At 43.8% G+C, this 27,833-nt stretch overlaps 3 protein-coding genes across 3 annotated transcripts; 1 reads left to right on the plus strand and 2 right to left on the minus strand.

Moving 5' to 3' along the window:
* Window positions 1–475: 475 nt before the first annotated feature.
* Window positions 476–8,895, minus strand: LOC137894833 (progesterone receptor-like). The gene is made up of 9 exons (XM_068740305.1): window positions 8,036–8,895; window positions 7,010–7,146; window positions 6,667–6,783; window positions 6,264–6,374; window positions 5,930–6,136; window positions 5,257–5,401; window positions 4,281–4,411; window positions 3,981–4,132; window positions 476–1,683 (listed from the first exon to the last, which is right to left on the minus strand). Exons 1-9 carry the CDS (start codon window positions 8,893–8,895, stop codon window positions 1,519–1,521), a joined length of 2,025 nt encoding a protein of 674 aa, XP_068596406.1. The 3' UTR covers window positions 476–1,518.
* Window positions 8,896–9,468: 573 nt separating this feature from the next.
* msnb (moesin b) lies at window positions 9,469–17,476 on the minus strand. Its single transcript, XM_068740306.1, has 14 exons — window positions 17,399–17,476; window positions 16,587–16,670; window positions 16,415–16,510; window positions 16,148–16,270; window positions 15,882–16,033; window positions 15,696–15,779; window positions 15,464–15,610; window positions 14,442–14,538; window positions 13,698–13,861; window positions 13,443–13,573; window positions 13,045–13,205; window positions 12,622–12,714; window positions 11,791–12,024; window positions 9,469–10,360 (listed from the first exon to the last, which is right to left on the minus strand). The coding sequence occupies exons 1-14, from the start codon at window positions 17,474–17,476 to the stop codon at window positions 10,196–10,198; spliced, it is 1,809 nt and encodes a 602-aa protein (XP_068596407.1). The 3' UTR covers window positions 9,469–10,195.
* A 1,113-nt stretch (window positions 17,477–18,589) lies between these two features.
* Window positions 18,590–27,804, plus strand: zc4h2 (zinc finger, C4H2 domain containing). The gene is made up of 5 exons (XM_068740461.1): window positions 18,590–18,722; window positions 19,942–20,113; window positions 20,269–20,441; window positions 26,821–26,983; window positions 27,214–27,804. The coding sequence occupies exons 1-5, from the start codon at window positions 18,670–18,672 to the stop codon at window positions 27,325–27,327; spliced, it is 675 nt and encodes a 224-aa protein (XP_068596562.1). The 5' UTR covers window positions 18,590–18,669; the 3' UTR covers window positions 27,328–27,804.
* Window positions 27,805–27,833: the final 29 nt, after the last annotated feature.

Raw genomic sequence — 27,833 nt, forward strand, 5'->3', positions numbered from 1 at the left:
ATGACGTTTACGAAGCAAATGTCAAATGCATCGAACAGATGTTGCCTTACAAAGCGTCGAGATTCCCAGTTTAACGCCGCAGGTGCAACCCGCCGCCACTAGGTGGCACTAAAACAGCAGCAAGACGGGTTTTTTTTTTTTTTTTTTATCTCTGATGGGACGACAGATGGAGATAGAGTCACGCTTTTAACAAGCACTACTGCGCACTCCTGTGCGTTCTGGCTGCGATCCATCACCTGGGCTGGGTGGAGATGCGGATTGATTTCGGGGCTGAGTAATGCGGTATGAGAACATTCTTGTGCGATCGCTGTTGTCTGCCAACTTGACTGCATTTCAAACCGAACGAGACGGGGAGAACACACAATGACTTCACTGTATTAATATTAGCAGGCCAATCAAAAGGGATGCGTGCCGCTATAGCAGTGTGCGAGCATCCCTCGCCCTCAGCAGCAAAAAAAACAGATGCAGACTCACTCCTCACGTTTTATTACACGTTAAACGTTGCATCGACTGAACAGATTCATCACTGGACTCTCTTAGCGTTCGGCACACACGTCAAGGAAGAAGCGGCGAACACATGATTCACAACAAGCACTTAAAAAGAACACTTTAGGAAACAGTAGAAAAGTGCACAATGGAAATGTCGGACTTCATTTTTCGACACTATAAAAACAAGAAAAGTCGCCCATTGTGTTCACTGACAAATAAATCATTCCAGTATTACTTGTTTGTTGGTGGATTTTTATTTTCTTCTTCTTCTCTCAATTGCTTTCTTCATTGTTTTTGGCTGTGACCTTTTAGAAGTCGAGCAACTCATGAATATACATTTTTTTGGGGGGGGGGCTTTGCAGTCACTTGCAGTTTAAAGGCGAATTTGTTTCCTCGACGTCTGAAACGGCCGGTCGGCCATAACAGCGTTACAAAATGTTCTGCCTTTTACGTGGAGACGTTTTTCCGCTGCATGTGTGCCAAAACCATTTATTAAGTGTCAATCAACAGCTCTGCTCATCTCAGCTGCTCCACAATGACATTCATTGTGGAACGAGCTCGACCCAAAATGTCAACATTACTGTACAGATGCGCTACGGTGACATGAAAGTCTGGAAACGTGTCAAAGACAGGCAGTGCCTTTGTATCGGTGTGATGATTTCTACATGCTGCGTAAATGGCCAGCTGCTCGCCAAGTGCAGAGAGATGCATGCTAAAAGGTATCTTAATCAGCTCCAGAAACAGTGTGTGTGTGTGTGTGTGTGTGATACAGGTAGCAGGCAATAAGAACAAGAGAGTAGATGCAATTACAAGACAAAAAGAATGTGCTGTATGCCCTTATTTTGATGCCCCCTCCTCACAGTTAATGCCCCGCTCTCTCCCTCTTATTACCCTAGAAACAAAGAGTCCTTTACGCCGTTGAACCTTGAAGCCTTCTTTGGCCATTTCAAGCTGTGAAAGACAGAAAAAGGCCCAACAACTTTTGCGCCGGAGCTCGAGTGACATAAGCAACGACCTCTAGGCTCCTCTCTAGGATGTGTTGTGGAAAAGGATGGGCTTTACCATGCCGGACAGGATCTTGGGCACGTGGACGCTCACAATCTCGGAGATCATCTCTGGGAAATTGACCCGCGTTTGCAGGGACTGAGCTTGGATGAACAGGTCGTAGGTGAACTGGTGCAACTTCCTTACAATCTGGGCACAGGAAATGGGAGAGAGGAGAAGCAGAGATGACACGTGGGATTGCGGCTGAGCCAGGTGACACCTGCGATCTTTAAAAACAACACAGACTTGATAAGAGAGGCGATTAAAAGAAAGGACATTGAATCCTCGCTTTGAGCTCCAAGGGGTGACTTGAAAAGACGGACTCTAAGCTCCACAGGCTAAAGGGTCTGAACTTCCAAGTCTCGATCAACAGTTGGACAATCGCCGGCTGCCCTCCAGCTCAGAAGGCATTCGGAGGATAGTAGGACACAGACAGCCGAGCCTTTAAGGATAAAGCCACAGTGAAAGAATTGCTGCAGCAGGAAACTTTACAGCCCTGGCAACACCTAAATCACTGACGTCAGGAGTTTTACTTTGACGTGTGTTTATTCTCACCAGCTGTAAAAGTTATATTGCGGGGGTTGGGAAGTAGATTGTTTCCGCCCTCTAGTGGTTGTAATTCTAAACAGCAACACCCAATCGGCTCTCGAAAAAGCAGCTGGAAATATTTCTGAGTTGTTTGCTTTTACAAGAATAAATATTTCATTATAGCCTACACAATGAGCAAGAATGTGTATCTGCACAAATATTATTATGAGGAAAAACAACATATACGCCGCTAAATGTTTGTAAAAATATACATGTAAAATAAATGTGTAATTATGCTTCACGTGTGTGCATCTATCTATATATCTATCTATATAAATACATATATATATATATATATCACACAAAAAATCACACAATCCAAGATAAAATGAAACCAGTTTTAAAAATAAACATCGTCTTCTACTAAGTATTAGAAGTTCAAATGTCAATACAATCCATGGTGTGGCGGCAGAAAGACATTTATAACTCATTTATAATGCTTTGTATCTCACAGGTGAGTTCTTCAAGCATTATTTGTCTTAAAATATAGTTAACTATGCAAAGTTTAGTTTTTACCACTAAAAAAAAACATGTTTCAATTATTACAAATATTTCAAAAAAGATTGTATTACTTTAACTTGCATTTCATTATCTAAAATCTAGTGACTCCTCTCCAAAGAAACAAGCAGAACAGAGATCACAGTTGTGATTTATTTTTAAAAAAAATTAATTTTAAATGAAGGAATGCAGTCATTAAATGATCCAAAAATCTTCATGAAGTTAATTAGTCAATTAATGCTGTAACTACCCAAGCTGGGTGTGATGTGTTCATGTAATTGTGACGAAACAGCTGCAATGCACTGAGAAAAAAAAAAAAAGAAAAAAGAATTGGTTTACTCCACAGGTAAAGAGGCCCACTGGTGACAGTCGCGTCATTAAGGTCACTTTGAGAACATTTTAGTGGGAAAATGGTGCAACAATTCAAGAACGCATCTCAACACGGAGTTCATCAACTACATCCCATAATAGCAGCAAAATATTCAGAGAATCCCTCAGAAGTGGATTTTGGTCTGAAGAGTCAGATTTGAAATAGCTTTTGAAAATCGTGGATGTCACATTGTCTAAAACAGGAAAGTCAAAAGAGGAAGGAAAAAGAGCATCTAGAATGTTCCCAGCACAACATTCATGGGGGGGGGGGGGGGGGGTGCAGGAGGAACACAATCTTCCTGCTGTGTTCTACTGCTAATCCTACCAGTGTCATAAAGACAATGACATCGTCGCCCTGAGGCATGCATGCCTATTGTGGTTCCTCCCAGCCTTTGTCATGTCAACAGACATAAAGGACAGCCTGCTATTGTTACGCCCCATTACCGGGGAAAATAGCATAACCATGACACTATTGCCAAAAAATAAAAGCTGCCGGACTTGTTTGTGCTGCCGACTCGGTTAATTCCAGCGACATTCCTCTGATGCAGATTTTTCTGAAGCATCGCTGTGATCTTCTTCTGTGGTGCTGATTAAGAAAAGTACTCAACCACTGAACACAGAACACTTTGAAAATACAAAGAGAATTCTTTTGCAGTGTAAATGAGGCCTCACTGCCCAAAAGCATGATAACTTACAAATCGATGCCACACTTTGAAAAGCACGAAACTTTAAACTTCTTTCTCGCCACACACTTACAGAGTGTCGTTAGAGAACAGTGATAAACTCGATCCTGCTGCGGCTCCACAATGAGAATGATGAAATATCTTGTGAAGTCATTGCTTTTTTTTTTTTTAATCGGCATTTGACATTAAGTCCCTGCTGTTTAGAATCAGACTGGAACATCCTCCTGGCCATGTGGCCACCGTGACGCTGACTAAAATCACATGCATATAACAGTTAACAGAGGTTGTGAGCAGAACTGTGCCTATTACCGACTGGAGGGAGTCCAGGAGCTGTGTGAGCTGAAACAGCCTCTGAGTCCGGGTGGTCTCCCCACAATGGCTGGCCAAGCGGTCCAGCTCCTTGATGTAGGAGGTCCGTAGTTCATCAAAACATCTCTGGCTCTTCAGGCCCTCTATTGGCACTGTGAGCACAAAGCCAGAGCAAAACTAGAACTCCATCGTTCCCACCGATTCTCTAGAGCGTGGCTGCACGTTATTGTGGTCATATTTTGCTCCAGTTTTTAAAATATATATATATATATATATGTTTTCAGAAAGGAGATGACTCACTGATGCTGAAGAGAACGAGGGCCTTCATGCAGAGGAACTCCTCCTGGGTGACCTTCAGCATACAGAACCTTTGGGAGAGCAGCTTCATCCTCACACAGTGTTCATACATACTCGACACGTGCATCCGCTCGCTGCCAGTTGGGGGGGGGTGGGAGGAAAAAACAACGCAACACAGCATGAGAGGAGGAAGAAGGAGTTCATGATGCGACAAACAGAGATGTGAGAAATGAAGAGGGGGGGGGTCAGTCAGGGAGGAACACGGAAAGGTGGAAGGCAATTAGTGGTGGCAGGAGGAAGAGCAAAAGGGAAGAGAGGAAAAGGGAGTGAAGGTGAGAAAAATGAGCGAGACGGACGGCGGAAATAAGAACGACAGAGAGGCAGAGAAAAATGAGAGGCGTATCCATTACGATGCTGCTTAGGAGCGGTGTGATAGAGTGACAGAGGTTGAATGCAGAACGAAGAACTGTTTTGCTAAAGTTGCATAAAACGACCGCCAAATAAAAGCGGTTCCGAGGACCTTTGGCTGGTTTTAGTAGTCTGAGCAACGCCCTCCTTCAAAACTGAAGGCCTTTCCCTGATAAGGGGAGGTGGACTTGGTCCTCATGTGTCTATCGTGCACAACGATTTCTGTCGCACTCCATGCTAAGCTTTTAGACGGTGAAAGGAAGAGATAAACTGCAGCAGCCAAAGGGGCCGAAAGAAGTTTCAGCGCAAAAGCAAACTTGTCAAAGTGTGAAGCGAAGCAACGCAGCCGGTCGAACAACGGATTGGCAATGATGCAGTTCAATAAATCCTGATGCGATCGGTCTGCAGCTGTTAATATCAGCTATGCATTTAGATTTTCACTCAGGATTGGCAAATAAAGTGTCCATGCTCTGTAAAGGTTTGACCGACTTTAAGTGAGTTCAGTGTAGAACTCCACACACACGCACGCACACGCACACACGCACAAAAAAGAGCATTTTACTGGACTTACTCGTTGAAGACCAGGTCTGGGGCAAAATAGAGCATCGAGCTGTTGGTAAGGGTGTAAGACCTCCAGCCCAATGCGAAGACCATCACCCCCATCCATGACAACTGAATCACTGACATCTGATCGTCCACATGAAGGTCACGGAAGCCTGTGAAAAACACCGATCATCACACAGCTGCTTGTGGAAATATGAATGAAATCAATCTCAATAAAAAAAAACACACATTTGAACCACAGGGGCCATAGAAATATAATTCTGCCAATTCTCAGCATTTGGCTAAAATAACGAATATAGCCCCCTCTAGTGGTCAATATATGAACTGGCTGTTTGGTTGCTTTACCGTGGACGTTTTTCTGGTGAGTAACCGGATATTCTGTGTTTTCCTTTATAGCTGGTCTGCATTAATGTGATGTTGGAATAACACAGAAGAAGAATCCTTAGCTCCAGACTCACGCACGTTTTTTTTTCCACTCCCTTCCTCACTACGTTTTTGAGGCATGTTTTGCTTCACACAGAGTCCCAATTGCTGGGCGAGCATTACATAATTAAAAACAAACAAAAAAAAAAAACCAAAACAACGACCGCCGCTGCAGACGCTCAACGGCCTTTAGCAGAGACGCCTACATGCAGCACGGACCCGTCTGCAGCGTGTAACCTTGGCCCAGATGGCTTTACCTGGAATCGCCTTGGCCCAGCGCACCACGGTTACCAGCTGTCGTTCCCCCAGCTCATTGAGGCTGGTGAGCAAGGACGCCGGGCTGTCTGGCTCTGCGTGGTCGTGCCCGGCATTGACCATAGCCGGCTCGATGGTCTGCAAGACGCTGAGCAGGGAGAGGCAGGAGCGCAGGGTTGGAGGAATGCCGAGAACCATGGCCTGAGATGCTGTTAAAGACAGACCGGGCGGAATAAACAAAAAAAAAAGAACAAAGTCACCATACGTGGCGTGATGCACGTGCTTTGTGACACCAATCCTCACTTTGAGGCACGGAGGCTGTACTTGTGGACTCACAGGGGGCGTCGTTCTTTCTGGTCCTTTCGCCCCACTCTCCAAAAGTCCAGGGGGCCACAGGTTGCTCCTCCTCTCCACTCCGGGCCTGCGCTGCTCCCTTCAGCCTGCGACCTGGAATCCACAGAGACACGTTCCGAAACCAGAGGGTGAAAAGGACTTCAAGAGGTTTCTCCTCAAATCAACCATTAAAACTACAGGACAGAAATATGGCAAAGGATCAGTCGAACAAACTTCTTTCCTCAAATACATTAGTTACGCCGTATTTAAGCTGTAATATTTGCTTATTACATCCTGCTCCCGTATATGCCATGTACCTGACCACACTGACTTTCCAAAACACACACCACGCATATTTTCCGCCCCATATCGGCCTCTGATTCAGCTCTTATTTTAGCTTCCTCACCTTTCAGGCTCATTCCCGACATGAAGCAACGCTTCAAACGACACGAGGCGCAGTTTTTCCGCCGCAGCTTGTCGATGGTGCAGTCGTTCCGGCTGGCGCACAGGTGATTCTGCTTACCTGTGGCACACAGAGGTTCTGGGGGAAATGATGGAGCGACTCCAACAATGCCTCTAATTCCGCTCATAGCAGCGACACGTGGGTGTTTGCTGCTAACAAATAACTCACAATACCTCATAATGTCAGGTCACTGTGCCCTGCTTCCACGAATGAGGGAGTGGGTGTAAGAAATTAAATCAGGAGATGAGTAATGGTGTGCGCGTGCGTGTGCGCGTGTCGCACCCACCTGCAGCCGCCCTTTTGAAGAATACTTTGCAACTGCCACAGGTGACTGCTCCATAGTGACAACCAGAAGCATCGTCGCCACACACCTGGCACACTCTCCTGTCTGACAGGTACACACCAGGAAACAAATCATCATGCCTACACGCACACACACACACACACACACACACACACACACACAGGCACACACATAAACATGCGCTAATGGTCTGTTTAAAAAGGGTTCAAAAGAATTGGTCTGCCTGCTTTGTCATTTGCAGCACTAACTTCCTCATTTCAATAAAATTACAATAAAGAGTTAAGTCGTCTGAAACGCAAGAGAGACCATGAATAAAATAAGAGAGGCCAATCCTTAACACTTTCAGCTTGTCTTTTCCTTGTGAGCGCCGAACCAGGTGCCGTAGCTCCTGTTTACAGTAGCTGCTGACGTGTTCGCTTGTATTTTGCCTATACTTATAGTCACAGCAACAATAAAAAAATAAAAAATAAAGAGAGCTCTGGATATTTGAAGGAGAGGGGTGAACTTTGATTCAGTCGGGCTGCACGGAGGGCCAAGGCCGAGGCGGGGAGCGTGTGAGCCAAGGAGAGAGATATCCAGCTGCTTCTCTGCAGAACAAGTGTGTATTATTCAAGCAGGCGGCAGGGGACTGCAATTAACGACACAAAACAACCACGCTTACAGGGATGGATTTACTTCTGCTTTCTCACAGAGAGTCGTGAAGTATCAATAAACAAGTGCAGAGCCCTGCAGGATTGATATATGATAAAACATAATCATAATAAATAATGCATCAGCTCATAATACTCTTTTAGAAATAAGATGGCAAAGCCAAGAAAACTCATTTAGAATATAAAATGCGCTCAAGCACGCACTTGACGCGTGCGTGTTTCTATGGCTGCATGCGTCCTGATTCCAACGACTCGGCCTGGGTGAATGATCGGACATCTTTTATAATCACAATCTCCTGGCAGGGTTTGGAGAAATGCAAAATCCGGTGAAAAACAAATAAATGTGAATATTATTTACCTCAAACTGCGGTCCGTGCAATCAGCCCAGACAGAGGACTCGGTCTTTATCGTGGAGAGGGTGCCGTTCCCGGGGGGGTTGCTGCTTTGGTAACTTTCCATTTGGTTGTACTCTTGTGACATGCCCGCTCGGGTGGCGCCTTTACGCGCCTGCTCGCCGTTGCCGTGCCACGCACACTGGCAGTCTCCTGTGGATCCGCGAGAGGCTTGCCCGTAATGACAGTATTTACACAGCAACGCGTGCCCGCCGGCCACGACCGTGTCCGGTGTCTCGGATGATCCGTTGTACGCGCACCAAACGCCCGGGGCGTCTCGGTAGAGGTTCGGGCTGGCGGCGTAGGACGGGTACGGCTTCAAAGTTAAAAGCTCGGCCACTTGGGAAGACGCAGCAGCCAGCTCCGCCACGGGGTGCGTAAACAAGTTTGACTCCTTGACGTACGTCGCTATCACCGGGCCGCGGGTCACCGTTTGCGCGCTGTCCTTTTCGCCCGACCGGAGCAGATCCATGCAGCTCACCTGTTGCGCTTCGTGGCCAACCCCTTCGAGATCGTCGTCTCTCGGGTTGCGCCCGTTCCCTTCCGAGTTCGTGTTCCGAGCGGCTCCTGACTTCGTCGCTCCCCGGGAGCTGCTCTCCGGCGCCGCGGGCTCAAAGTCTGGAAAGGCGCCGCTGGAGGAGCACGGGTTCATTTTGGTGGGGGAAGGCTGCGCCGCGTCCAAGCCAAGGGACACGGACACTGCCTTGCTGAGCTCAGCTGTCGTCGGACACGCGCAGGTGTCCGATGTCCCCGAGCGGCCCCGCTCATTGATCACAAAAGAGTTTGCCGTTTCTTCCAAATTAGACGCGCTTGAGCGAAAATCCATATTCAGGGAGTTTGGCGCGGATGAAAGTCGAGCGCTGCTTGGAGGAACAAGTAAAACAAGACTTTCAGGGCGAGGAGACGCCTTAACAATGAGAGTCCGGCGTTAACGCGCAGCCAAACGGAAATTAAAGCATGTCGTCGACGCAGGGCTCTACAGACAGGGGCCAAGGTGACCATAAAGTAGCCGCAGACTTTTCCCTTAATCCACTTGCTGCGTATCTGTCCGCCGTGCGGGACTCCGTTCCCTGCCGTGGCACGCTGACCGCGGCGCTCAGTCTGAACAACAGATCTTAATGTAACTTCTAAATAATCTCAGTGGAATCCCAGCGCCTTGCCTCCCGTTATTCGGTTGCAAAAAAAAAAAACACGAGTCTCGCGAGGATTAAATGCTGTTTTAATATTTTTAACGCACGTCGCCTTCCTTGCGCGTCTCACCGTCCTTCAACAATCGCGCACGTCAGAAAGGCAAAACGGAATATTTTGCATCCCTTGCGAATTTTTTTATTTTTAAAAAAACAACAACAACAACAACAACAACAAAAAGTATTTTAAACGGCTTTTCAAAAGAGTGGAGTCATTTGTCATCAGTTTATTGACGAGGAACAACAGAAGGGTGAAGTTACACAGGCTGCAGAGGAAGAATCAAAATCCAACGCGTTGCTTTAACGTCTTTTATAAAGTAATACAGTCTGGAAAAAAGATTTGCACTCATTGCTTATTCATTTTCTTTTGCATTTCTGGTTTCCGGGTTGTTGTTTCACAGGATTAGAAGAGGTAGAAATGCATTATTATTTTTAAATTCAGTTTATTTATATATATTGGATAGACAAACATCGACTTTGAAGTTGATAATTAGCTTTGATTTTTCATTGCAGTTCATCTGTTTTTTTTTGGGGTTGTTTTTTTTTTTTTTTCTCAAAAACAGTTTTCCTCTTTTTGCACACTGAAGGTGACGCTTTCAAATGAATCTGGGGGTGGATGCACAAACACCACACTGGTGTCAGTGTGTTGTTTCATTTCTGGGGCAAATAATAGAGGGTTTAACACACCCGGGGCAATGACACGTGTCTCAGATAACGTTGCACGCCTTTGTCAGCGTTCAAACGGATGCTCCTTCAGTAAGGATGGAAGTTGACTCATTCCAGTGAACATAGTTTAATTATATATATATATTAAAGTAAGGATTTCATTTATTATCTGAGCAATCATCTGCTCCTACACTACTAAGAACTCTCTGCGTGCCTGATTTCACCACCTATTGTTATCGTGTCTTCCGTCTGACTGCCCCCCCCCCCAATCTCTCACATGGACTCAAATTCATCAATGCGTTGTTTTGTGTTGCCCTGCCGAATCTGACGTAAGGTCTTGTATTTGTCGCGGCCTGCCTTCACATTCTCCGCGTGGATCAGGTCATTGGGGGTCTTTCTGCTCTCGTCTACAGCTCCAGCCAGCTCAGTGCTCAGGAACTGAAAGAGAACACAAGCAGATGGTGAATGGAATTCTCTTTCCTTCAGTCTATTCAGAAAACTCACTTCTCTCAGCTCGCCCCTCCACTCTCCTCAATCCCTGTACTCCACAAAATCCCCATTTGCAGACACTCCACTTTTTTTGTTGTGTCCTGCATGCGGCATCATTTCTAGTTTTGGTTGTGAGATGGAGACCAATTTTATTTCAGATGTAATGGGGCTGGATACTCTGGGTGAGATTTGCAATTTGAGTGACACCAACAGAATAATAATGTACCTTGAACAGTGTTTTATTATGTAGAGTGCACTTAGTTCTTAGTGAAATACAATTTTTTGGTGGCAATTAAGCTGCCGTGTTTGGCGCTGAGACAAAACCTCCATATGTCAACAGACGACACAATGAAAGTGCCAAAGCACTTAAAAAATCTTTGAAAATTCTTAAACTGCACAACCACAATGAAAAATAGGATTCAAACCACAGATTATAAGCTCAACCACGACTGAGTGTGCTACCCCGAGACATGCTTCACTCTTATCGAGACTAATATAGTCTCAATGAAACAGCCAATCTAAAAATAAAAGTATAAAAAGGTTGAATTCTGCAGTTGAAACAAGACTGGGTAATGTCAATAGCAAACTTCTATACACAAATCTAATATTTATCAAGATATGTCACTCAAGAGCAAATGTCATCCCTGTGGCAACGTGATGCCAACGTTTAAAATTCACTATGAAACAATTTACAAAATTTGGTACCTCAGAGGGTTCAAAAGTGGAATCTACGAGACCTGCTGGTGGAAATAAAAGAAAAATGAAATGACGACCGAAGTCATCAGGATTTGTCCTCTGGTGACAACGGATACCTGTAAAATTAGAAAATGTATATCCAAGGACAGAAGAGATGCTCCCAATACTGTGATGACCTAGTTGGTACTGATGAGAGCAGACCCTTACCTCTATCCTTGCAGATTACTTTCAGAATGACATTTATATCGCCTCAGGTTAAATATGCAGCATGAAGAAACCTGTGAAGTATGTGAGATGTGCATAGACTGTATACCTTTAAAAGATTTCATCCAGAGGTTGTTCAGATATTTATTTGAAATGAGGACGGCTAAAAAAAATTGTGTTATTTGATGGAGGAAGTCGGACACTGATTTTTTTATGCAGTCTTGCTTTGTTGGAGTTATTATTATATGGGATGTCAGAGTGGATGCAGACAGATGACGCACTGATCTCAGCATTTAGCTCAAGCGATCCCAAACTTCCAGTAATTCTCTGAAGCCAGAACAGCTAAATTGGACCACTGAAGGCAATTTCTATCTAAAAGCCCCAGGACTGCTCTTCTGATGACATCTGACCTAAAGCTAAGTAATAGAATATCCGCACATCCACAAAGCAGGACATGTCCTTAAATCCCTGAACCCTACCTTGAGGTTCTTCTGCAGCCTCTCATTCTTCTGGGCCTCCGTGACCCTTTCCTCCTCGCTCCGGTCTCGGACCATGCCGGGAACAGTCAGCTCAGCGCTCGCCTCTGCGCTGCTCTCATCCGTCTCGTCGTGCTCGATTATGTGAGGGTGAACTGAATCCTGGATTTGGACACCCATGAGTTTAGTCTTCAGCTCCTCTTTGGTTCGCTCCAAATCAGCTTCTACCACAACAGCCTGTCAAGACACATGACTTGCAGTGAAGTGCTTTCTTTGGATATTGACGCGGCTATAATTAGATTTATTTACATGCCTGGAATGTGATATACTGGGATTTGAAGAATGCAAGAAAGAATAAAAGTCATGCTACTGCTCTGCAATAAATGAAGGTACCTAAACTGTTTAATTTGTCTATGAAATATAATTGGAGGATCTTTGGTGACATGATTAAAGTACCATTGTCCTTTTCCCATATATATATATATAGTAGCACAGCAGTATTGTCGACTGAAGTGGAAACAACATGTAAAAAGTCAAAGTTGTGCAGTTTGCATGCAAACAATTTAGGTACATTTTGTGTCAAATTTGAATATATTTAATGTATCGTAATAGTTTACTTTAAACAAATACAGCCCCACAGGGTTGGGATTTGTCACATGTGACAATGCGGTGAATTGCAAAATTAAAGTCTAGTTCTTACAGTTCTTATTGGCGGCTTCAGCATCGCTTCTGTTATACCTGAGATCTAATGCCTCGCAGTGTCAGACATCATTCTCTGCTCATGTTTGAGTCATCTTTTATCTCTCTCCGGTTTGCTCATTCATCAATTCTCACCCTTTTCTGCCATCTCTGTGCTTCCTCGTCCTTTCTCTTCTTGGCATCCTCCAGCTGTGAGATCTTAGCAGTAAGCTCTGCCAGCTCAGTGGCCTATGCATGCGCGTACACACACACACACACACACACATGAAGAGAGTTAAGAATACTCTTTATCTGAGGTCGTTGCGCTCTGTCTGTGGGGGAACTCGTGCATCGGAGAGATTTTGTGCATCTCAAATCATCTATGTGGTCATTTGTAGCTGAAAACATGATCATTAAAATATATTATAAGGCTAAATAATATATACAAATATAGCTTATTAAGTTTTAATACATCACATTGTTGAACTGTGACTTTAAATGATTTTTTTTTATTTGCCAGCCAGAAGAAAATCCACCTTATAATTACAGCTATTCATTTTAATCTACTATTGTGAGTACCAGGCTTTCCTGGTTCTTGATCTGGGTTTCCGATTGGTACAGCAGGGTTGCTTTAGCCTCCACTGCAGCTCTGCGCTCCTTGTCCAGGCGCTCAGCCTCCTCCTGGGCAATTGTCCTTTCCTTTTCTAACTCGAGAGCCCTGCGAGTCTGCTCCTCCAGCTCTGAAAGACAGGCACATATGTGAAACACAGTCAATACCTATATATATATGTATATATATATATATATACACACACACACACACACACAAATCCAGATAGCATATGCTTTGTTGTGACCATGAAAGCACAAACAGTTCATGTTACTCAGGTGTTGCATGAATGTTCTTTAACAGAAAGGGGAAAAAAAAAAAAAAAAACTCAAGTTGTGAAACATTTGTATTCAGGAAGATATCAGACCATCTTGAGCTCTCTTTGTCTGCTCTTCAATCTGTCTCAGTCTCTCCATCAGCTCCATGGTCTCACGAGCAATCTTCTCTGTTTCCTTCTCAGCATTTTCTCGCTTTTTTTTCTCACTCTCGAGCAGAGCCCTGACAAGAGAATTGTTCATAACGTCTAAAAAAAGGACATATCTCCTGACAGTTCTTTCTTAATGCAGAGAGAACACACGGTAAAGTTGACAAAGTAAGCTACATCCCATTCCTCCCTCCTTACTTCTCCATCTGCCTCTTGCTCTTCTCCTCCTTGGCCTGGGCCTTCATCTGCTGCACCTCGATGGTGTCAGGTTTACGTCTGCGCATGTAGAGGTCATGATTCCCCATGCACAGGGCCAGGATGCGTTTGTTGATGCGAAGACGAGGGACGTAGAAGACAAAGTCCTCAAACAGAGATTGGAAGCAGATTGATTTATTTACAGCACACCGTCAGCGTCTCATCTGTTTTAAAGTTAAAAGACAAGCCTGGGTTCAAATGAGAACAAAAATGATTTGGTTTTAAAGACAAAAAAGGATTTCTAAACTCATGGAAAATGTTCTTTCAGAGGCAAGATTCTTGTTTGTGAAAGCAGCTACTCTCATTAAACTACTTGTGGGGTTCTCTCATTGTATCTCGTAGCCACAGTGAGCCTCTGTGAACCTTCCAAGCGCTTGTAGGGTCTTTAATGTACTTTAGTTGTGAAAATATTTAAAAATAAAAGTGCTAATGCTGAGATTATGACTGTGACGTAGTAAACTCTAAAAAAGAGCAGCTACTTATTTCCAGACTCAAACGTCTATAGACTAGTTTAAACTAACTAATCTCACCGTCCAGCTTCACTAAAGGCTAGTCTGACTTCAGTCACCAAAGATGACAACTTCCTTTCCAAATGATTAAAATCCCCTTTAATATTCCATCATGATGATGTGTTCAATACAAACGCTGCAGATGAATGATTGACGATCGTTAGCAGTAATGGCGTACCGGAGATTTCTTGTCGATTGGTTTGATGACAAACTTTTTGTCGTTGAAGGAAATATTTCTGATCTCGCTCCAGGGGAAGCCAATTTTCGGGGTCATTCTGTAAAAATATTGACATGTTGAATCATAATGGTGAATTTGCAAACTCAAGTAATAGCATCGTTAATATATAGTATAATATATTAAAATAAATAAGGATCATTGGGTTATTTTGTCACTAAAAGGAATTAAAGCAAAGCGACATGGTGGTTTGTGCCCTGTGAGTTCTAAGTTTGAAAATTACCTCAAAGCATATTAACTGAGGTAAGACTAAATGTTCCATATAGAATCTTTTCCGTTGCCATTGACTCTCAAATTTAATCTCCAATAAAGAGAAAATAAGTTATTTTATTACCTTGATTTGTATTTTATTTTTTTGTTACCTTCCCTGTGCAGCAGGCTGTTTTCACATTCTCGTGCTGAAGGGGTAAAGGCTTTCCTGCTCATCATGGCAGGAGGGGATTGCTAAGGAATCATCAGTCATTACAACTGAAGGGAATCAATGTTATCATCTGAACCAAAATTCATTCCGGTGTCAGCTTAAATGTAGACCCAGAGGAAAAGTCTGGAGGTTGGGATTCATCATGGGAATCATAATAATTCACTGCATCAGTGAAAAATCGACACGTTCGTGGCACTAGAAGTCAATGGAACAACAAATCTATTGGCATTCATCCCCTGGGGGGGCCATGAAAACACTATCTAAAAAGCTAAAATTCCAACCTTGGTCTCTGATAAGAGACATAAAGTCAGGGGATCAAAGTGAATAGGATTAATCTACTGGAGACCATGATTTTTGACATATTGAAGTACTTGACATATTATGTGCAAAATTGGTTGGTCAACTGCCGAGTGAACTAATGTACCATTTTATGTTGCTATAGGAATACAGGAGTCTGCGACAATGAGCGTACAGATTCAGGGGAAGTAAGCACACGGCGAATAACAACAGGTTTATAGGAGTCAGTTTAAGGATGGTGACCCGCCTGTCCTTCTTGTCATAGATATTCAGCCCCAGGGCATCTACTCCCAGCCACAGCTCTGAGCCTTTCTTGTTCTTGATGTTAAAGTAGTTCACCCCATACATCTCTAGATCCTGGGCTATCTTCAGGTATTCCACCATGGCATCTTCTCTGTAACGATCAGAAAAGTAATTTACTCCAAAACACCCATAAAAAAAAAATGCCTCAATGACATGTTTGAAAAATCCTGCACTACCTCAGCATTCCCTTGTGTTCTTGATGCCACACTTGGATTCTTTCCTCCCACTGATTCTTATTCAGCTTATGCTGCTCCAGCACCCTGGTTTTTTATTAGTGAGGAGGATGCACCAGTTAGATTTCAGAAGAATTAAAGCGAAAACTAACTTAAGATCTGGTTAGCATTAGCACCAGGATTCAATACCTCTGTGGCAGCAGCTTCTCTCTTGTGAGGTATCCCGGTGCGTGATAGTCTTTCTTGTAGTCCCCATGCTTGACCTGGATTGCATACGAGGCTAAGAGGACCGCAGTCTCAGGTGGGCAGTATATGTCATCGCTGAGCATACTTTCTTTAACCTGAAATGCAGAAAAGGGCCTATAAAGATTAGATGAATTCTTAATACTTCAGAAAATGGAATTCAAATAGGAATTCAAACATGGAACTTGACTCATGTGTGTTCCATCTCCAACCTGCAGAAAGAAGAGGCGTTGCGTCGCCTCCTGGATCAATTCATCGGCGACATCCTCAGGGTAAAACTTGGCCCTGAACTTAATCAAAAAAGGGTTGTCTCTCTTCACATCCTGACCTGTCACCTGGGATCACCACCCCGTAGAAAAAGTATTCCAGAATAAAGGCATATGATAATACAACGGTATCAAAACCATAGTCATGGTGATAGCATAATTAAAATATAGCAGTCTGGGCAATCAAGTCACATATTCAAATATTCTCCTCACCCTCTTGTTTAGTTTAAGCCAGGTTGAGAAGCCTTTGCTGTCCTGGTACTGGAGGCCAAAGAACCACATCTCCCTCAGCCCAATAGTCTTCACTATCTGAAGATATCAGCAAACAACATGATCACAAGTCTGCCTGTTAGAGCTCCTCTTTGATCATAATGCATGAGTGTACCTGGTCAAAAAGCTGTTTGCCGGTCGTGCTGGGCAGGATGGCAAATTCCAGCTCAGCGTCCATGGTCGTAACTCGGACATTTATCTGTCAGAGAAAACACCGGCACTAAGACGCAGGAGGAACAGCTCCCCATTGGCCATTCATCTGAGTCAGCATCAAGGAGCATGAGAGGCAACTCAAAATGAGCTGTACAGTTTCTGTTTGATTTTTTTTTTTTTGCCAAAAAATATTTGTTGGTTCTTTTACAGCAAAATGACCAAAAAGAGTATTCCTTACATTCTTCTGTTCAACCAGGAGCATCCAATCACAGAAGGTTGGTGGGGACTACAATCACAAAATTAGGCCTGTATTTTAGACTTAACTGAGAACAAAGGCATTTCTCCATGTATAACACTCATTAGGTTTCATCCTGCATGTACTGTGCACAATTCTGCAGAGGATGGAACTGTCTGATTCCAACAGTAAAGTAAAGCAGGGGGGAAAACATTTTCCATTCCTAAGATTTCCCAGACAAAGCAAGGCAGGCTTTGCTTAAGAACTATAATATTAATAATAAATAATTACAGTAGAAGTTTTTGGTAGTATTTAAATATGACAACTGGCAACAACAACAATAAAAACCCAGGCAGACAAATTTCAAAAATATGACAGCACCTTTCTACAGAGTACTGCCTATTGTAGCCTTTACATTTCTGACCAGGTCCAGTCATCTCTATCAAACATCCAGAATCACTGCCATTCACACGATTCACTTCATATGAACAATATTGTTTGGAAAAAAAGACATAAAAGAATGGCTGATTGCTACTTACAGTTGACATTTGGAGTTTGTGAGTCTGAAGCACGTCTTCACCGAGGTGCATGTAGTAGCCTTTTTGCTGCAGAGTCATATGAAACTTCTTGCAATACCTCCAAGGATTACACTGAATGAGAATGGACCATTGTATTGCTCCCAAGTCTTTCCTGGGTAATCCAATGGCAGCCTGGGGCCCATGTGTTTCAGAAGGGCGGCCTCTATTTCTGTGAATCCTCTTAAATGAATTATGTCTGACCTGTGTAGCATTTATTGAATATCTAGATGGGACCATTGTCTCCCAAACCTATTTATAGAGGGACATGAGCCAACGGAAGCTCTTGCAACAGCAGCAGTGAAAGCAGCATCACATTAATGAACTGTAATCTGATAATCCTTCCACTTTATTTGAAGCGTGCTTTTGCATGCACTGATTTGGGTTTTGATGAAGTATTGTGTTCGATGGATAGATGGATGGTGTGTTTGATTTATAAGGGTACCAGTCATATTGTGTTTGTGGTGGTTACTAGAGCTACATCACGTCTTGTTTGAAAACTGCTAAGTTTTTCACTCGTGAACAAATTCAAGGTTAAAAATCTTTGAAATCATACTATATGGGTAATATCAGACGAGTCGAGATAATTCCAGTTATCTCCACCTCAAGATAGAACATTAAGATGCTGCTCAGTCATTTAGCAGCGGTCAGAATTTACATATTACAGTTGACCAGTCTATCCCATTGTATACTACGAGTAGATCTACAAGTAATTTTGGTAGAATAATATAATTATATTTTCTAATATAGTCTTTCTTCCACATGCACTTCTATTTCCTGCTATTTGATCTGTTCTGTTTATATATTCATCCTGACATGTTAACTAAAAAGCAGAAAAAGAAAAAAAGAACTCATTAGTTCATTTTTATGTTCATTGTTTACTTGTTTCTTGTACTAGTATGCGGTGAGTTGTTTATTTGTTTCTTGTACTAGTATGCGGTGAGGCGTTTCTTTGTTTCTGCATTTAATACTGGGTTGTTTTTTCCATCGCGGTGCAAAGCGGGTTCAAAGGGAGGCGGGTCCTTGACTTCAAACACCTGCTGTGTGGCGAAGGGCTCGCGCCGTTGTTACCCTTTGTCGCGCGCGCTGGTGAGCGCGCTCACACCGGCTATTGTGTGTGTGTGTGTGTGTGTGTGTGTGTGTGTGTGTGTGTGTGTTTTTATTAACAGGGAGACGCCGCAGCTCTCTCTACAAGACCCGAGCTGGACGACTGACGACGAGGCTGCTGCCAAGCCATGGCGGACGAACAAGAAATAATGTGCAAACTAGAAAACATTCTGGAAATACGGTAAGACTTGGTCTGGATTAACGTAACGCTGCTTGTCAGACGCTTGACGCATCCGTTAGCTAATGTTAGCCTGCCACTCGGCTTCCTTTTGTTACTGAGCTAGCTAATATTAGCCAGTCTGCAGCGAAGCCTGCCTCCAATAGATGTTTGTATTTAGAGATTCGAGAAGTCTAGCAGTGGAAACATTCTGAGACATGGATAAAAAAAAAAGAAGCTGTATACATAAGAGCGTGTTGGGCCCATTCATGCGTCTACACTCCAGATGTGAGTCAACTGAAAGCCAGATGTGCACTGCTAATGTTTCAGTGGTAAGCTAGCTACCGAGCTAACAAGCGTATCGGCCTGTCATTAACACCAGAACTACTGGCATAGAACACAGGCATACGGTATATATAAATATTAGCTCGTGTTTTTAATACGTTTATTCAATGTTGTAGTTTATTCTGTTTAATTCCTTTCAAATTTAAAGCAATGCCTGAAAGGTAAATGATGTGATCTTTCACTACTATTAATATTATTATTAATAATATACATATGCTGTACCGTAGCGTTTGGAAAAGTAGAAATGTAGAGCGGCGTAACAAAGAAAGATGTTTGCCAAGTGCTTTAAAAGACAGAAAAAGAAAATATACATGAGCGTAAAAATATTATTATTAATAGGAATAAAAATAAGATGAAACAAGTGAGAATAAAATGCAGAAAAAATATTTTAAAAGTTAATATTTAACATCAAATTAAGTACAATTATATTTTTCAAAATTAGCAGCAGTCTAGAAGGATGGTGCAAAACTCAAATGAGCTTCAGACCTGTCTCTGGAATGTCTCTGCTACTTGTGCAAAACGTAAGTTTCAAGCTGCTTCTTGTTTTTTTCTTTTTCAAAGTATTAAGTGGACTGACTGATCCTTCCCTAATTTTCTGTTTCTGGGGACCAGCAAGGGAAGATCCCAGTTTTCTAGAAGGCTCATAGTGAGGAAAGTATTTAGCAATATACAAGAGTTTTATATTCAGTTTAATATATAAGGAGGAGGACCTCAAGGTGCTTTTTAGATGCAAAGCATCTAAAACTGGTTCGATATGCTTTCTCAATTTGGCTCTTGTTGAAAGTGGAGCAGCAGAGTTTTGAATAAGCCTCTCTGTGGTTTTTCATAGAGATGCTAGTAACTCAGTTTATTAGCATTTGAGATCATGCCTTTGTGTGCCCTTTAACACCGGCCGTAGGAACAAGACTGTCCAGATGCAGAAGATAAAATCTCGTCTTAAGGTTGAGTTTGAGGCTCTGGAGTCTGAAGAGAAGCATCTGAAAGAGTATAAACAGGAGATGGATCTGCTTCTACAGGAGAAAATGGCACATGTCGAGGAGCTGCGCCTCATCCATGCCGATATCAATGTGGTGAGTGGGAATTGTAGTCTTCCTTGTTAGTGGAAGTGTGACTGAAGTTTCAGGTGAGTGCGATTTAGCAATAAGTTTTTAAGGCGCAACCGTAGCTAGCTCTTGCCGAGGCTATTCCGAACGTATCGCTGAAATCCCCGATCCTCTCTCCTCAGATGGAGAGCACCATCAAGCAGTCAGAGAACGACCTGAATAAACTTCTAGAGACAACTCGTCGCCTGCACGATGAATACAAGCCCCTGAAGGAGCACGTCGACGCCCTCAGGATGACTTTGGGTCTTCACAGACTCCCTAACCTGAACGAAGAAGAGGAGAAGCTCTCCCTCGAGTCAGTATACGCACTTAAACGGATACACGCAAACTTTAGCACATGCCGCTGCTAGCGCCAGTCGCCCACTCTTCTCAGATAAACACATCAGCAAGCGTATTACAATTGTGTCAAAATACTTTGTGTGTAGCTGAGGATTCTACGTCCCCTCTCGATTATCGCTTGTGAGGCGGTATCCGTGGGGATCCTGTGTGTCCTGTATTTTCTTATCGCCGTCTCTTCCATCAGGTGGTATTTTTTGTTTTGTTCTGGCGGTGGATTGTCTAACCGGACTGTATTCAGTGATGTTTATTTTGAGAGTTTGGGTATGACCCGAGGAATTGACCAGCCATTAATTAGTTGTAAAACGTCTTTGTGATCAGTGAGTCAAAGCTGTCGTGGGTCTATTGGGTTTGGGAGCAGCGACAAAAAGTGGAAACTGAACTGCCTTGGCAGAGATTACTCTCTTTTGCTAGAATATGTTGCAGATAATTTAAAACGAGGGAATCGGTCATCTCTTGTGGAAAATGAGGAGTGGATCATCCTATTCAAAAAAACAAGATGGCCTCAAAGCTTCATAACATGCTTCTTATGAATGCAGGCCTTCTCGCATCTCTCTTGCTCGCTCTCTCTCTCTCTCACTCCTCATTTAGGCTGTACATAAAGAGCTGCAGGTGTGTGTGTGAGTTTGCTGTGGCTGCTTGAACGCTTGCTTGGCAGTAATGCACCTTCCCGCCGTGTTGTGGGGAGCTCTCGGCATTTTATTTGTGCTTTATATTTTAAACACCATGAAACGATTAGAAAGCAACTTTTAAACTCCCTGTTTTCACTGCTTTGTTGTTGCTCATGCCACTCCCTCTCTTCTTCCGCTTACTGGCTCGCTCGACCACCGCTGCGCTCACGATCTGGGGGGGGGGGGGGGGGGGGGTTCTCTCGTTAAAAGTGAAGAATAATTTGTGTATCCACCCCATGATTCTGAGTTTTTTTCCTGTACTTTGTTTTTATGGACCTGCATGGTGGAGGTAAAAAGAAAATGCATGGAAAAGGAAGGTCCAATGAAACTCGTTCACACAGATGTTCCGTCTTTGGGATCTTAAGGCCAATTATCGACACGCATGCAGACCAGAACACAAAAAAACATTTTTGAGGATCCGTTAAGAATCTCTTTTCAGTAACTTGTTACCGAAAGATATGATGAACGGTATTTTTTTTAATTCCGATAATTTTATCACTAAGCAGGTGACCACAACACCTGCACAACACAGAATGTAGCACATCATATTTGTAGTTTTCACCTATAAAATAAGGATCATTAAAAGGCCAAACCTGATTCCACGTGGGTCTCGCTCCTCAGCTGCTGAACGTCAATCACCAAATCAATCGGTTCTCCTGTCAGAGCAGAAGAGAGGCTTTTTGTGGTGTGGACGGAGCATACCAGTGTTTCTTTGTTTGAACCGTAACTACAGACGAGCACCACGTGTTAATGAAGTAAACACAGTGGAACACCCCCCCCCCCCCATCCCGTCCCATCACAGTCCTGGGGTCACGTGCTCCTTTAGCCTAGAACACCGTTCCGCCTGCTGGGTGCAACGGAACAAAGCGGGGGGACATGTGGTCACAAGTCACAGTGTGTAGCTATTAGCTGCTTGGCTAACCTAATGTAACAAGCCTCGCTGTTCCGTTCCAACTTCTGTCTCCGATCACACTGATAATTACAATGGTCTGCATTCAGCTGTAACGTCAGTGCCTCTGTGAGCAGGCGTTGCACGTTGATGGGATTTTGCAGCAGCCTCTGCCGCCGTATCACCATCAACATGCAGTATTCAAACCAAAATGGACACACTTTTATGAAATGTATGCAAGAAATATTGTATTTAGTCACTTGGTCGTGAATACAAACTGATGATGATCTGCGTTGTTGCGCGTTGCCACACAGCCGGTGCCGGAATACACATGAACTTTAGTCTGACTGTTCTCATTCATCTGCATACACACAGGATCTATGACATCACACGAAAGTGATGCAAGTCAGATTTGAAAAGACGAGTCTGTGTGAGAAAATCAGCTTCGTGTCACATCAACGCTAAAAAACCCGGAAGTGCGTCATATCAGCCCAGTAACGTGCGTGTAGCCAGAGGGTTCGTTTCTCACAGGCCATTAATTGGCTTTGGTTTCCCCGAGTCTGTGATCCACATTCAGATACGGAGAGGCTGCAGAAACACAACAAACGGCTACAATGGGAAGGAGCAGCGTGATTCAGCAGCAGCCAGAGCTGTGTATAAACAGAATACCTTCGGCCACGCCGGTGAAACTGGTGATTTGATAAGACTTAAGGATTTCTGCTCAGGCCAAATTCTTTTGATTTCGATTAGATTAGATTATAAAATTTAATTTCCCTTGAAACATGCAGCCATGACTCCAGATATACGTGGAAAACCAATTGGAAGAGGATACAGCCGCATCTGACCAGTCTCAACTCAGCTTCCGACATGAACACTTGTTGCTGCAGAATTATTGAGAACATTTAAATGGGAATATTACTCCCCCCCCCCCCCCCCCTTCTTCTTTCTTCTAACACTGCTGCCACTTAAGATTCAATAGGTGAGAAATGGGTAAGACTAATGAGTAATGTAAGTTGTTAGCAAAAAAACAAGTGCTAAAAAGATGATGTGATTTGTTACAATTAATCTGTCTGAGTGAAAACAGTGGAATCAGGCTGCAGGTTTAGAGATCTGGAGTTTGAGTTGTGATATCTCTGTGTGATAACAATAGAAATGATTGATTGTTGGGTAATCTTGAAAGGCGTGTTCAGAGAGTCAGTATTACAGGTGCCTTATGTTCCAGAGGGGCAGCATGGCCAAATGCGCCACCCTGGTGGTCAAGCTGGCAGGAGGCACGGCGATGATGATGATGATGATGATGAAGTAGGACAATCTGAGTTGGCGAGCGGGTGTGAAGAAGATGGGAGACATGCGGAGGTGCCAGATTGTGAAGAGTCTCGAAAGCAAGAAGGAGAATCTTGGAATTGATACGGAATTTAACAGGAAGCCGATTCCTGAACCAGCTGTGGTTTATGGAGGAAGACCAGACTGGATAGGGTTGCAGTAATCAATATGGGATGTGATCAGAGTGATAATGAGAGTGGCAGTGGTGTTAGGTGTAAGGGACAGGCGTGGGTGGTATTACCGATATGGGCTGAAGTGTAGTGTACTGTCGAGGATGACTGTGAGATCGTTAGTATGCAGAGAAAGGCTGTGGAGTTTGTTTAGCGTAGCTCTGATGTCTCCGTTATATCACCGCTAAGTGTCACATAATTAGTTGGCCGCATGACATTCTGGAGGAAGGAATCACAAGAGCGCACGATTCGACACGCTGCATTTCATTTCGCAAGAGAGCTGGGAACTTTTGGCAAAGCGGTTAGCGGTTTACAAATCTGACTTTTGAGAAATTGAGCAATAGTTTAAGGAAATGCGTAAAAAAAAAAAAGAAAAGAGAATTTGAACTTGCCGATCAGCTGCTGTGACAGCGTTCACGCTGGGACGGCTCTCGGTGGGATATGATCGATGCCCGTGGCAAGAGAATGTTTTACAGAGGAGGCCTGTGAATGGGACGAACCAAGCAGGCCTGGGCGCCGATGAAATGCGGCTGCTTTACATTTTATAAATGCTTTTCGCGCACTATAACATGTCGAATCACAAACAATAGTCGCCCTGACATTTGTGCTTAATGGTGAGGAGTGGTGCACGTTATGACATGGAGGTCTTTTACTGGCTGGTTTAGCAGTGTTAGTGTTAGCGCAGCCACCCTGGAGTTAGCGATCAGGATCTCAGAGCGGCTTTTCTCAGCATTCCGGGGTGAAAGGAAGTTCCCTTCCCTCTGGGTCACGTCATGCGTTACGCGACGTTCCGACGGCGTTGAGCTGAGCCAAGGCGAGATGCAGAACAACGAACCAAATGCTGTTCGCTCCAGATGTGTTTGGCAACAGAAGATCAGTTCTATAGTCAGAGCTGCAGCATCTGGACGAGCAGAGACCACTGGGGATAAAAGGGTAGCAAACGTTAGTCGGACTGTTGGTTAACCGAGTCATTAGATGCTGCAGTGATAATGATGTTCTGTGCTCAACGCTGAGACTGGATGGCTCGCCGTGGAGCAGATCTGACACGATGCTGCTGGAGGCTGGACCTTCCGGCTTCAAACACAGGACGGATGTCCGTCGGGACGGGCTTTTGTTGTGGCTGGTGACTAGCTTACTGTCAGTGGTCAAATGTTTTTCAGTGCGGAGAACATCACCGTTTATCTGGGGTCTTCTGTGGAGTTGGGTTTCTGCTAATTGTCCGATAGCTATGGCTGTTGAGCCTGTGTCCTCGCTGACCGCTTTGTCACACGAGGAGTAATATTCCCTCTCCTTGAGATTCTTTGAAAGTTGAGGCTCTTCACTTCTCCGGCAGTTTGCTGACAAGATATAACTTTTTTCTTTTTCTTTTCTTTTTTTTTAAACAGACACAGAGAAAGAATTATGATGGTGTCATGAGAAGATGTTAAAACTATCACTTGCACATATTGCTGCCAGCCAAGTAATTTTAGAGTAATTTTACCAAACAGAAACAGCCACTATAATTGTTTTACAAAGTGTGATGGAGCAACTTCGCAGAGAATTATCTCTCACCTCACAGGCCTGTGGGGTGTTAGATTCATTTTATTTGTAGTGGGGGGGGGGAGCATAAAAATGATCACTCTGCGTCAGGAAATGTCTTTTAAATATTAACTTGTATGAAAACTAGAGTGACAGAGTCTGTGTCGTACAGACGTGTTTTGGGAGATTTTAGTTTTTGGTCACAGAAATGGAATGCGGTCTTCCAGGCATTCAGACAAGAACTGGAATTATTTACACAGGTATTGAAACTCAAAACGCAGGCATCACCCCGAGAGGACGGAGCACGTTCCCCATTATGTCGCTGCAGCCGAGAACAACGGCGCCATTATCATTTTATTAGGACTCTTTCAAACCAAAACCTGCTCCTGGAATTTCGAATCATGTTTTTGGTCCTGTGATTGGAGAAAAGCGATGTTTTCCTGATGGAGGTCTTCTTCAGATGCTTTTTATCACACGGTGTTAGATGAGTTAGATACCTTTAGACATTGTGGATCAGATCAGACTATGATGTGCTCTGGAACCTATGGGGATCTCATCTAGGCATTGTTTGCCTTCCAAATAAAATGAAAAAAATCCTGAAATATGAAAGATTCTAGATCCAAACAATGAAGGCTAATACAGCAGCAACAGAAAAACATCAGCAAGGAAACCTGAGAGGAAGAGGAGGCTAGCGATTTGTTCTTATTTCAGGATGCGTTGTGGATAGGACCGTTTAGGGATGACGGGAACATGAGAGAGTGTAAGGATTATTTATTATTATTCAATAATTGATCACACAACTTGAATTCTCAAGTTGGGAGGTCATTGGTTCAGGCAGACCGTTGTTTGAATGACTGTAGATTTTCATCCTATTTTGACGCAGATCTTAAAATATTGACAATATATGGTGTTGAAAGTATTACAGTACAGTAACATTTTTACACTTACAGTTGGGCCAAAAAACCTAAATGCTAATACGAATGAGGAACATGAATTTCTTAAAACTATTTTTCAGGAGGCAATGATGTCACCCTTTTATCCATTTACCGGTTGTTTGTATTATCAGCAGGAAAACACTGAAAAACTGTTGAATTGATTTCCGTAACATTGTGAAAGAATGGGGCTTGGGCCACCCCAGGACCCGTTACATTTATTTGAGGCCTTACGTCGGCGTGTTTGAAAATGTAACATGGCCTCGGGAAAGCCGAAACGTCTCTTCAACACTATTTTTCATTTGACTTTGGTGGAAATAATCAGTCTTGACAAAAGAAGCCATGCTTTTTGAGAGCGGCGTTTTATTTTGAAGGGCATTTGTGGCTCACTCCGCCGCAGGTTCTGTGCTCAATGATGAGATAATCTGAGCAGTAGTTTCAGAACAGGTTTCAGCCGTCAAGAAGAACTGTAAATTTGTTCTACTGTATCGCACAACTATTTCGAGAGAAGTCAAAGAGCATAACGAAATGAGATATCACTATTTCACTTTTGAAAATGAGCCAGCCAGCCTCGAAGTCCAAGGACAAATCTCTTTTTTTTCCCAGCCTCCCCTGCCCACACACTTTAATCTAGATAAACACTCTCACACTGACTGTATTTTTAGGACGTGTACATATGACCTTAATATTTTCTCATTTAAGTCTAGAACATTTGGTTGCGTAACTTCACACCTCCTGAATATTCAGCGGAGATGGAATAAAGTCAGCCGTGACATGACCCATGACTTGTAAATAAGAAAAGCAGCTAGACCGGATTTCTATTTGCTTTGAACAGCTACTTCGAGAAGCAGAAGGCAGAGTGGCAGAAGGAGCCGCATGAGCCCACCATCCCAGAATCCCTCGCTGCGGCCGCGGCCGCGGCTCAGCAGCTTCAGGTGTCCAGGAAGCAGGACGCACGGCAGACGGCCACCTTCCGGCAGCAGCCTCCGCCCATGAAGGTAGCGCCGCCACCGACCGAACGTAGCAGGAAGGATCTGAATAGTCTGCAGACGGTTTGACACGAGAACAAAGCAGATATTGTCACCGAGCTCCTAGAGCACGCTAGCTAAGGTGCACGTTGCAGCTCGCTCCGGAATAATGACACGTCGTTGTCGGAACACCCGGGGGGAAAGGAGCCCAGGTTAAGCTCAGATCCACAGATATCACACCACCGTTCTCCTCTCTGCAGGCCTGCCTGTCCTGTCACCAGCAGATCCATCGCAACGCTCCCATCTGCCCACTGTGCAAGGCCAAGAGCCGCTCTCGCAACCCAAAGAAGCCCAAGAGGAAGCCAGACGAGTAGGCCGTCCTCCGTCAGCGTCCGCTGAGCTGATCCGAGATCAGCCGTCTCCGTCCAAGTCTGCAGCGGAAATAACAAGAGCCGTGCTGCTGGGCAGCTTCCAGAAACCGTCCTCGCGTAAACAGGTCATCTTAGCCCCCTCGTCGACGGAGGGTCTGGTGATGTCACCGTTTTAGTCGTGCTTTGGGTGTGGTTATATGTAACTAGTAGGTTCACTAGCTCCTCACCGTGTAACATGTCAAAAGAATTGCTTCCATATTATGATTTCTTACTTTAGGTATAGTATTTAATTATTTTAATGCATGCACGCTTCCATAGCCGTCTGTTGTGCCAATATTAAAGTCCAATAGGTTTAATTATGAGGTTAAACATTTTGTTTCGGTGTTTATGTGACCACAAACTGGAGCAAAAAGAAACCAACAACCCCAGACTCGTGTTCTAAATAGTTCTGTGTTTGACTTTAATAAAATAAATGTCTGTTTTGTAGACCTCGTTAGCTTGTCCTTTCT

The sequence above is a fragment of the Brachionichthys hirsutus genome, chromosome 6 (assembly GCF_040956055.1).
Source record: "Brachionichthys hirsutus isolate HB-005 chromosome 6, CSIRO-AGI_Bhir_v1, whole genome shotgun sequence".
In the NCBI taxonomy this organism is placed as follows: Eukaryota; Metazoa; Chordata; class Actinopteri; order Lophiiformes; family Brachionichthyidae; genus Brachionichthys; species Brachionichthys hirsutus.

Coding starts and splice junctions, on each gene's coding strand:
- LOC137894833 (XM_068740305.1), bottom strand. CDS start 8,895: ATGGATTTTCGCTCAAGCGCGTCTAATTTGGAAGAAACGGCAAACTCT. Junction 7,147..8,035: donor TGCACGGACCGCAGTTTGAG/GTAAATAATATT, acceptor GTGTGCGTGTAG/GCATGATGATTTGTTTCCTG. Junction 6,784..7,009: donor CTTCAAAAGGGCGGCTGCAG/GTGGGTGCGACA, acceptor TGTGTGCCACAG/GTAAGCAGAATCACCTGTGC.
- msnb (XM_068740306.1), bottom strand. CDS start 17,476: ATGACTCTGCAGCAAAAAGGCTACTACATGCACCTCGGTGAAGACGTG. Junction 13,862..14,441: donor CAATCGACAAGAAATCTCCG/GTACGCCATTAC, acceptor TCTCTGTTTGAG/GACTTTGTCTTCTACGTCCC. Junction 13,206..13,442: donor GACAAAGAGAGCTCAAGATG/GTCTGATATCTT, acceptor CCTGTCTTTCAG/AGCTGGAGGAGCAGACTCGC.
- zc4h2 (XM_068740461.1), top strand. CDS start 18,670: ATGGCGGACGAACAAGAAATAATGTGCAAACTAGAAAACATTCTGGAA. Junction 18,723..19,941: donor GAAAACATTCTGGAAATACG/GTAAGACTTGGT, acceptor CACCGGCCGTAG/GAACAAGACTGTCCAGATGC. Junction 26,984..27,213: donor AGCAGCCTCCGCCCATGAAG/GTAGCGCCGCCA, acceptor TCCTCTCTGCAG/GCCTGCCTGTCCTGTCACCA.